The 10,208-nt window shown below is 68.8% G+C and overlaps 1 protein-coding gene across 1 annotated transcript; it reads left to right on the forward strand.

Annotated features, from left to right (window-relative positions):
- The first annotated feature begins 1,078 nt into the window (after positions 1-1,078).
- NCBP3 (nuclear cap binding subunit 3) lies at positions 1,079-9,677 on the forward strand. Its single transcript, XM_051991507.1, has 13 exons — positions 1,079-1,270; positions 1,401-1,466; positions 2,092-2,197; positions 4,528-4,653; positions 5,668-5,796; positions 5,879-5,949; positions 6,181-6,289; positions 6,771-6,870; positions 7,564-7,676; positions 7,818-8,121; positions 8,661-8,815; positions 8,926-9,090; positions 9,344-9,677. Exons 1-13 carry the CDS (start codon positions 1,094-1,096, stop codon positions 9,583-9,585), a joined length of 1,863 nt encoding a protein of 620 aa, XP_051847467.1. The 5' UTR covers positions 1,079-1,093; the 3' UTR covers positions 9,586-9,677.
- Positions 9,678-10,208: the final 531 nt, after the last annotated feature.

A 10,208-nucleotide genomic window follows, 5' to 3' on the forward strand; every position in this document is an offset into this window, starting at 1 on the left:
CACTCCCCGGACGCCGTCCCCGGGCAGGGAGAGCCGGTCACTCCCCGGACGCCGTCCCCGGGCAGGGAGAGCCGGTCACTCTCGGGACAACATCCCCGGGCAGGGAGAGCCGGTCACTCCCCGGACGCCGTCCCCGTGGCCCCGGGCAGGGAGAGCCGGTCACTCCCAGGACAACGTCCCCGTGGCCCCGGGCAGGGAGAGCCGGTCACTCTCGGGACAACATCCCTGGGCAGGGAGAGCCGGTCACTCCCCGGACGCCGTCCCCGTGGCCCCGGGCAGGGAGAGCCGGTCACTCCCCGGACGCCGTCCCCGTGGCCCCGGGCAGGGAGAGCCGGTCGGCGCCAGTAACTGAGTTCTTTCGCCCACAGAGAGCAGGGGCAGCTCCTCCTTGTCTCCCCCAAGCTGGTGCCCCCGACCCCGCATCTCTGCTCCTCCCCCCGGCACCCCGGGCCCGGGCGACAGCGGGCGGTCCAGGCGGGCTGAGGGCGCGGGCGGAGCCAGAGCCCCCCCCACCCGGCAGCTGGCTCCTGGGCCCGGCCCGGCTCTAGTCCGTGTGTCCGCGCCCCAGCCTCCCGGGGGGCGGGGCCCCAGTAGAGCGTCAGCCCCTCAAGAGCAGGGCGTATCTCGGACCCCCTCAGGGGGCAGCAGGAAGTGCTTCATAAATGCTGGAGGAAACAAAGTCCGCACGCTCCCGAAGGCCTCTATGGAAGCAGGGGGGCGCGGGGGACCCCGAATCCCTGCAGGGACTCCCTCCCACCTCTCCCTTCCTCCAAGAGACGGACTGCGCAGACTCTAGAGCCAGGGAAGCCGTAACCATGGTAACGGCTCCGTCCCCAGGGCGGAGGGGGCGTGGTGATATCCTTGTAGACGCTCTAGGCCACGCAGGCCGCATCTCAATGGTACGTTCGTGGCGCTCTGGGCGGCACACGCATTCTAGCTGGTTCGCGCGCGTGCGTGCGGCGGCGCTCTGAGCGGCCCGCTCGCTCTCGCTGGTGCGCGTGCGTGCGTGCGGCGGCGCTCTGGGCGCCGCGCACGCGCTCTCCCTGGCACTCCGGGAGGGCGGGCTGACGGTGGCGGCGGCGGCGGCGGCGCCATGGCGGCCGTGCGCGGCCTGCGGGTGTCGGTGAAGGCCGAGGCGGCGGCGGCGGCGCCAACGGGGGGACCGGCCCTGGGGCTGCTGGGGCCGGGTCCCGAGCGGGGCGAGCCGGAGCCCATGGAGGTGGAGGAGGGCGAGCTGGAGGCCGGGCCGCTGCGGCGCTCGCTGTTGCCGGTAGGACGCCGGGGGTCCGGACGCCGGGTGGCGGCGTCCCGCAGGGTCTCCCTCCGGGCGCGCCGGGGCCGTTGGGCGGCAGGGAGCGAGGGCAAGGTTCAGGCGCTCCTCACGGCCCGTCTCGTTCTAGGACACGAGCCGCCGCTACGAGAACAAGGCGGGGAGCTTCATCACGGGCATCGACGTCACCTCCAAGGTAGGGAGGGGCCGCGGGCCTGGCGAGGGGGGGTGGGGGGCGGGGGGAGAGGCTCCCTCCCACAATGCACCTGCTGGGGGTGGGCCCCCCACGGCGCGGGCCCGAGTTCAAAGACGGTCCCGCTGACCGACGGGGTGACGGAGGCGCCACGGACCTGGGGCTGCCTCAACTTCTCACCTGTAAACCGTGCGGCGCCCGCGGCGCTGCCCCCCCTCCTCCCCCACTTCCCCGGCCCCTCCCCCGCTAGTCTTCCCTCTGACACTTAGGGTCCAGCCCTCCCCCCCTGTCAGCCAGTCAGCGAACCACTTGTTAGGCCCCGACTACGTTGCTGCAGGAGCCTTGCTTAGTGACTGAGCCGTGGGCCCCGCGCCCTCCCTTCTCCCGGTGACCGGGGGCAGCGCGTCCCTTGGGCTGAGACCTGGCGTCCAGGAGGGGAGGAAGCTTCGCGATAGGCCGGTGAGGGAGGTCAGGGGTTAGAGTTGGGAGGGCACGTGCCCAGCCCCGTGCTCCCCGCCTGGCGCAGCCGCTCCTCCCTGCTTGAGCCTGGCACTGCCCTGGCTTTTGAGCCCCCGAGACCAGCCCCCCTCCCCCGTTCTCATTCTCCGGGGCTCCCCGCGCTCTCCAGGAAGCCATCCAGAAGAAAGAGCAGCGGGCCAAGCGCTTTCACTTCCGGGCCGAAGTCAACCTTGCCCAGAGGAACGTGGCCTTGGACCGGGATATGATGAAGAAAGGTAGGGGGCTGGGGGGGGGGGCTCGGGGGGCGGAGCCGGCTCCTCCCGAGGAGTTAGCCGGTCTCTGGGAGACGGTCGGCCCGTTCTGGCGGGTTTTGGGGAGGCCTCGGACCAGCCTCCGCGTAGGAAGGTCATCACTGACCGGCCAGGGATAAAGCCTGAGCCCGGGCCGGCCCGCTCTCGGTGGGAAACGCAGGAGGCCGGGCCGGCGAGCACGGTCCCGGGGCTGGGGCTCCAGCCTCCGCGTCCCCCTGGCTGAGCTCGTCCCAGCTCCCTGCTCCGCTGCAGTCAGATCAGGTGCTGGGTCCGGGCCAGTCACTTATCCTCGGGAGCCGCCCCGGAGCCTCCTGGCCCGTCACAGGGACGGTCTCCCGCCCAGGGGGGGCGGCCTCGGGAAGCTCCTGGGAGAAGCCGGGAGGGCTGGCAAGACTGGACTCTGGCTCCGAGCGGGCGCTCGGGCCCGCCGTCCCACAGGTGCAGACCCCTCCTTTCATCCCAAGGCCCCTCCCACTGACGGAGAGGGGGCTCCTTGAGATTCCCCCACTGACAGGGCCGCTCCCTCCCTGGCTCCCCGTGATTCTGACCTCACTTCAGCCAGAAGCGAAGCCGGGCGGTCATTCGGATCCTGCGGGATGTACGGGGAGCCCGCTGACCCCCCAGGAGGCCGGCGGCCCCTTCAGCTGGAGGCTCTGATTCTCTCCCCAGCTCCTCCCGGGAAAACTCGGCAGCACCGTGCCCGCTTCCTGCTGGCTGCCGCCGCGTGGCACCTGCCCGAGCCTGCCTTGGCAGGCCTGCAGCCTTTGCCAGCCCGTGTCTGTGCCCGCGCTGCTCGGGCCTCTGTGGGCCGTGTCTGTGCCCGCGCTGCTCGGGCCTCTGTGGGCCGTGTCTGTGCCCGCGCTGCTCGGGCCTCTGTGGGCCGTGTCTGTGCCCGCGCTGCTCGGGCCTCTGTGGGCCGTGTCTGTGCCCGCGCTGCTCGGGCCTCTGTGGGCCGTGTCTGTGCCCGCGCTGCTCGGGCCTCTGGGCCGTGTCTGTGCCCGCGTCTGTGCCCGCGCTGCTCGGGCCTCTGTGGGCCGTGTCTGTGCCCGCGCTGCTCGGGCCTCTGTGGGCCGTGTCTGTGCCCGCGTCTGTGCCCGCACTGCTCGGGCCTCTGCCTATGGGCACTGCCCTGACCTTACTTCCCCCAGAGGAGCTGCTGTTGCCGTTTCTGCACCCCGAGTCCTTCTCTTGTATCTGTGGGGCGTGGGACACACACAGTGAACCGTCTTCTGAGATGGGTGGGATTGGCCCCAAGGGCGCCCCTTCCCCTCCGGGGCCAGCCCTTACCCCTCGCCCACTTGTGATATCTCGGCTCCCAGCTAGCGGAGGTCTAGGCCCTTTGCCCGGCCCCCTCTGCTGCCCTGCGGCCTTGCTTCTCTGGGTCTGAGGCCAGACTTGGTCAGTCTAAAGCAGAGGTCGCCCTCTTGCTCCTCCCGCTCAGCCTGGAGCCCTTCCTCGGGGCCCTCAGTGACCGGGCCGGTCCCAGGCCTCTCGTCGTCTTGTCCCTGCTCTGGTCCGCTTGTTCACCTGGTGGTTTTCCTAAAGCTCAGGTCTAGAGACCCACCCCCCACCATGCTCTCAGTTGTCACACACACACTCACTCCCCCCACCACTGACGTACTGTTGCCTCCGGAACAGACCCCAACCCCCCCAGGCGGTCACTGCCCTCCGTGACTCGCCCCTTCTCGTCCCCCTGTACCTTGTCTCCTGCCACGTCCTCTCCGATCTAGGGACCCAGCTCCTGGCTGTTCCAGCTTCCGGCTGGAGGCATTTTCTCTGGCCCCCATGACTGGAGCGCCCCCCTTGTAAGGCCCAATTAAAACGCCCACTTTTATCAGAAGCCTTTCTGGGTCTTCCTTCAGGAACGGGCCCCAGACTCTCTCTCGTCTGCGTCCTGTTTGCGCGCTGTCCCCCCTTTAGACTGAGCCCCTCGGACCCAGGGCTGTCTTTGTGTCCCCAGAGCCCACAGGAGGGGCCTGATGGTGCTTGTGGACAAGAGCTTCTGATCTCAGAGGCCCCTCCCAGAGGCAGACCAAGCCCTAGATCCCACCCTCACAGGCGGGCTGGGGGAGTGGGAGTTGGCGGCCCGAAGCCGGCTCCTTCTCGTTCCCGTTGAACTCGAGGCCCTTCAGGGGGTGGCGATGTGGGAGCTGACGCTGCAGGAGCCGCGTGGCTAAAAGTGAGGGGCTACGGGCGTGACCCCGAGAGCGCGAGGGGGGTCGCCGGCGTCCCGCGGTGAGGGCCGTGGGGTCTGAGCCGGCGGTGACCGCCCGCTTCCGCCTCTGTCTTCCCAGCGATCCCCAAGGTGAGACTGGAGACCATCTATGTCTGCGGAGTGGATGAGATGAGCACCCAGGACATCTTCGCGTACTTCAAGGAGTACCCGCCTGCTCACATCGAGTGGCTGGACGACACCTCCTGTAAGTGCCGGCCGGCTGACGGCCCGGAGGCCTGGGGGAGACCAGAGCCCTCTTGTCGGGCTTGGGGGTGAGGGTCGGCGCAGGAGCCCCAGACGCACGCAGTGATGGCACCTGGGAGCATCTGCCCTGCTTGAACTTGACCAGCCCCGGGATTCAGGAAGGGTCAGGGGTCGGCCCCAGAAAGGTCAGCCTGCCTCCCTGTGGTCTTTCTCTGGCGGGGGGGAGGCAGGATCAAACAAGTCCCTAGTATGTGGCGGGCCCAGGTGGGAGGAGGAGGAGGGGCTGGAGAAGTGGGCCCGTCAGAGCAGCTCCTCCTGGAGACCCCCCGGCCTCCAGAGGCTCTGCCACGCCCTGTCCGGTCCCCAGCCAAGCTCCTCCCGTGGGGGCCCGTGGGAGAGGCTCTTAGTGGGGACAAGGCCCTGGCCAGCCCAGCTCCCCTAGGAAATTGGGGCGTATGTAGTGGTCGTTGGGTCTGTCAGCGGTAGTTGCTCACGGCCATGAGCCAGTACCCGCGTACGCTCACCCACACGGCAGCCCTCTGAGCCTGAGCTACCGCAGAAACTCAGGGGAGGCCGCCCCTCACCTGGGTAGCCCCCAGACCACTTCCTGTGGAGGCGGCACTCGAGGGGTTCCGGGTGAATCCCTCTGCAGTAGGCCCCCGGGTCTGGTCTCCTGCTCCTTTTGTGTGTTGGGCGTCAAGGTGTGTGTCCAAGGCCCAGATAGCAGCCCTGGGAGGGGTCTCTGACCTTTGTGTCCGGTTCTGCTCCACCCCCAAAACGGCTGCTGTGACCATCGTGGCATCCCTGGGTCCACAGGGCATCCAGACCATCTGCACCTGCCTGGGCGTGGCGGACGGAGCGGCCCGTCTGGGGCCTGAGGGAGGGGCTCAAGGGGGGGGGGCACTGTCAGCCCGTGTGTGTTGGCCCGTGGGACCCCCTCAGAGTCGAGGCCACAGACGCTCCCTAACGCGGTCCCACCGTGGACATTTAACAAGAGGCTCCCCTTCTCTGCCAGGTAACGTGGTCTGGCTGGATGAGGTGACCGCGACGCGAGCCCTGATCAACATGAGCTCCTTACCCAGCTCGGACAAAGCCAAGGCTCGAGAGAGCGGCGTGGAGAAGGCCCCAGAAAAGATGAGGAAAGGTACCAGGGGAGACGGGGGGGAGGGGCGGCCTCCGAGGGCCCGAAATTTGGGGGCTCATTGCTTCTCTGCACCCCAATGTAGACAAACAGGACAGCTCCGACGACGAGACTGAGGAAGGGGAGGTCGAAGATGACACTGCCAGTGACCTGGAGGTCAGTCCTGAGGCCCCGAGCAGAGGGTGGGGGTCCCGACCCTAGAACCCCCGAGGTGGGCGAGACACAGGTTGGAGTTTTCTAGGACAACGTCCTCCCTCCCGGGTCCTCCCCACCCCCAGGAGGCATCTGGGAAAGGGCGGCTCACAGACAGACCCCGACGGGGCGGGCGGGAGCGCGGAGGCGAGCCGGGAGATGCTCTTTATCCTGCCAACGTTTTACTTTCTCAAGTTGGAGGCGCTGTCCCAGGTGGAAGAAGACTCCCTCTTGCGGAACGATCTCCGGCCGGCCAACAAGCTGGCCAAGGGGAACAAGCTGTTCATGAGGTTTGCCACGAAAGGTAGGGCTGGGCTGGGGGCGGGGGTCCGCGTGGGGGTGATGCCAGCACCTGGGGCCCACTCCATGTGAGGGCTGCTGTGTGGCCAGGATGGGCAGCCTGGCTCTGGCCTGTGGGGAGGGTCCAGGGGGTCTCCGACCTCAGTACCAGAACCCCCCCAAATCTCAGCGCCAGAACCCCCCCAATCTCAGTGCCAGGACCCTCCGTCCTCGGTGCCGGGACCCCCCCAATCTCAGTGCCAGGACCCTCCGTCCTCGGTGCCGGGACCCCCCCAATCTCAGTGCCAGGACCCTCCGTCCTCGGTGCCGGGACCCCCCCAATCTCAGTGCCAGGACCCTCCGTCCTCGGCGCTAGAACCCCCCCAATCTCAGTGCCAGGACCCTCCGTCCTCGGTACCGGGACCCCCCTCCCCCGGGGGCCCCCCAAGCAGCCTGGAGCGGGCAGCCCAGCGGGAGCCGGTGCCATCTGCTCTTGTCTTGCATAGATGACAAGAAGGAGCTGGGGGCCGCCCGGAGGAGCCAGTACTACATGAAGTATGGGAACCCCAACTACGGGGGCATGAAGGGCATCCTCAGCAACTCCTGGTGAGTGTGGGGACTGCGGGCCATGGGGGGGGCCTCCCCTCTCCCCCTCCCCCATCCCTCCTCTCGGGCAGCCCTACCCCCAGGCCCCGGGAGGGGTCTTCAGGACTCTGGGCTTGGGGGCAGCGCAGCGGCTATGGCTCCCACGGGGCCGGGGGGCCAGTCACCAGGTTTGGGTCCTTGAGTTCTTAGCCTGGGACCCTGGGACACCGAACGGCTGCTCAGGAGGCCTTGACCGCCCAGTCAGCGGGATCTGGGGCCCTGAAGTAGAACCTGCCGGCGGGGGGCGGGGGGCCAAAGGCCCGCAGAGGCTGGACGTGTGGAGCCGGGGGGGAGGGGTCTGCTCTCCTTGGCTCTGTGGGTCCTGGGGAGGGGGGCTGCACCACGTCCCATGAGGCTCCTCTGTCAGGAGTCCGGCCACAGGACCCTCGCCCCCCCGCGCCCCTCCATTTGTCCCGTCTCCCGGGCGGAGGAGAGGCCGTGGGCTCGGCCGTGAGCGCAGCCAGCGGGGGGGGGGGGGGGGTCAGTCTGCCGAGAAGCTTGTTCGGCTGGTGGGGAAGAAGGGCCAGCTCCTCGGGGGGAGCAGCAGCCTTGGAGTCAAAGGGGCGCCCCGGGAGCCGGCGGGCGCAGGGCTGGGCAGGGAGTCCTTGGAGGGAGGAGGAGGAGGGTTGAGTGTTTCTTCTGACAACGGCCCAGGAAAAGAAGGTACCATTCCCGCCGCATCCAGAGGGACGTGATCAGGAAGCGGACGCTGATCGGGGATGACGTGGGCCTGACCTTGACTCCCCCCTACAAGCACCGGCACGCAGGTACCCGGGCTCCCCAGGGTCCCCCTCCCCCTCCCCTCTGTGCCCGGACCGCATCGGAACTCACGCTCCCTCCCCCCAGGGAGTGAGCAGCGGGCGCCGCCACGGGCCGTCTCTCCATTCGCTCTCACCGAATTTCCCCAGGTCTGGTGAACGTTCCGGAGGAGCCTATTGAGGAGGAAGAGGAGGAGGAGGAGGAGGAGGAGGAGGACCAGGACATGGATGAAGATGACAGGATTGTGGTGGAATACCGGGACGAGCTGCAGGCCTTCAAGCAGGCGCGCGAACGAAGCGGCTCCCGCCGCCCCAGCGCCAGCGGCTCGGGCTCCGACTCGGACGAGATGGACTACGACCTGGAGCTGAAGATGATTTCCACGCCCTCGCCCAAGAAGAGCTTGAAGATGACCATGTACGCCGACGAGGTGGAGTCCCAGCTGAGAAGCATCAGGTAAGGTGGGCGGGCCCCCGGCCCCCTCCCCCCCACCCCCCTCCCCGGCAGCTGGACGAGACTCGCCCTCGCGTCCTCCCCCCGAGTCAGGTAGGGAAGGAGCCCCTTGTAGAACAAGAGGCCCGGCCCCCGGCAAGGTCGAAGGGAGCTGGGACGCGCGCTGACGCGCTCCCTCCACGCGGGCTTGTGAGTGACTCGGGCTTTGCGACCCTGGAAGAGGAGGCTGGGACTGAATAGGAAACTCAAGGCAGGATTAGAACTCGGGGCCCCCTCCTCCGCCCTGCTCCCTTGGCTGTGGGGCCCACAGCTTTCGCCTTTGGAGCAGTTGGGGGAGGGTACGAGTCCGTCCAATCCTGCCCTGCCGGGGCGAGTCCTCCCCAGTCCTGGCGTGTCCCCAAGACCCCGCTGTGCGGGGGGGGCTGTCCTAGCGTGGGGAGGAAAGCAGGGGCTCGGCCCAGCCCTCGCTTCCCGTGGGTCGGGCGCCCCCTCCCCCGGCTTCGCGCCCCAGGTAACTCCGGGGCGCCGCTGCTTTTGGGCAGGAACTCCATGAGGGCGGACAGCGTGGCCGCCAGCAACGTCAAGAACCGCATCGGGAGCAAGGGGGCATCGGACAAAGTCGCCGACGTGCGGCTCCTGCTGGAGGAGAAGCGGCAGAGCACGGCGCAGAGGCCGCCCACGGGCAGCGTCAAGTCGGGTACGCTTCCCACCGAGCCCCCGAGGCTGGGGGGGGGGGGCAGCCCTGTGCGTCCTCCCTGGGAGCGCCGGAGCCCGCCGGTCCCTGAGCTTTTCCCTCCCTGTGCCCAGATGTCCGGCAGAGACTGGGAAAGAGACCGCACTCTCCAGAAGAAAGGACTCTGAGCAGCACCTTCGCCCCCCGCCGGGAGCCCATGTCCGACGTCCACAGCCGGCTGGGCATCCCCAGGCAGGATGTCAAGGGCCTCTACTCCGACACCCGGGAGAAGAAGTCAGGTGGGTGCCGGGGGCAGCCCCAGCCCTCGATCCAGGGGGTCAAGCACCTTCCGGGCCAGACAGGCCCCGGACCGCAGAGCGGCCAGACCGGTCACATGCCCTGCCTGCAGCCTCTGCCCCTCATCATCCCCCTGGGGAGCCCCCGGCACGACCCCCTCCCCCAGAGGGCGGGGCTGTCTCAGGTCATCGGGGGCGCCTCAGTGAGGGACCCCCGGAGGCACAGGGGTGGGTGACCGCGCGCCTCCCCCCACAGGCAGCTTATGGACGCGCTTGGGCTCCGCCGCCAAGGCCAAAGAGAAGGGGGCCGAGAAGGCGGAGCCGGCGGTGGCGGCGGCGGCCCCCGAGGAGGAGGACTCGGAGCTGCAGCGGGCCTGGGGCGCGCTGATCAAGGAGAAGGAGCAGTCGCACCAGAAGAAGAGCCGCCTGGAGCGCCTGCCCAGCCTGCAGATCGAGATCAGTCGGCAGAGCAGCTCCGACTCGGACGCGGAGTCCTGAGGACGGCCCAGCCCCGGCGTCCAGGCCCCTCGCGGCGGCCACGGCTTCAGCCAGCCCACTGTCCTCCTCTTCCTAGCAGGAAACGACCGTCCGGAGAGCGACCCTCCCCCTCTGGCCTCGGCCTCGACGGCCATGGCTCCCGGCACCTCCAGCTCGCCGGAGCCCGAGGGAACGTGGGGGCTCCTGGGGGCCGGCGCCCGCTGGGGGACGAGGACTCCCCTCAGAGGCCGGCCCTGTCCCGGCCGTGCCGCGGGAGGACGCTTTCGTGGAGCTGACCTCCGGGTCCCCGGGCCGCCAGTGGCGGCCGAGGGCCCCGGGCATCGGGGGACGTCCGTCCGTCCGTCTCGTCGGTCGCTTTGACGTGAAGAGCAGCCCCTCCGGTGCTGGGGGGTTTTCTAGGACACAGCCTGGGACTTGGGGTGGTTTTTGTGTGAGGGGGGTCAATGTTGAACAGTTCTGTTCAGTCCATTATGTTTTAAAACTATTCCTGATTTCGAAGCTTACTTTTTATACGTGGCCATCTTTCCCGTTGGCTCCAGCGAGGCCTCGAGCGGCGTCCGCACGCGCGCCGTGAGGTCTCTCTGTGCTCCCTCCTTGGGAGGAGCACGAGGACGGGCCTCCCC

Source organism: Antechinus flavipes, chromosome 3 (assembly GCF_016432865.1).
Source record: "Antechinus flavipes isolate AdamAnt ecotype Samford, QLD, Australia chromosome 3, AdamAnt_v2, whole genome shotgun sequence".
NCBI lineage: Eukaryota > Metazoa > Chordata > Mammalia > Dasyuromorphia > Dasyuridae > Antechinus > Antechinus flavipes.

Coding starts and splice junctions, on each gene's coding strand:
- NCBP3 (XM_051991507.1), top strand. CDS start 1,094: ATGGCGGCCGTGCGCGGCCTGCGGGTGTCGGTGAAGGCCGAGGCGGCG. Junction 1,271..1,400: donor TGCGGCGCTCGCTGTTGCCG/GTAGGACGCCGG, acceptor GTCTCGTTCTAG/GACACGAGCCGCCGCTACGA. Junction 5,797..5,878: donor CCCAGAAAAGATGAGGAAAG/GTACCAGGGGAG, acceptor ACCCCAATGTAG/ACAAACAGGACAGCTCCGAC.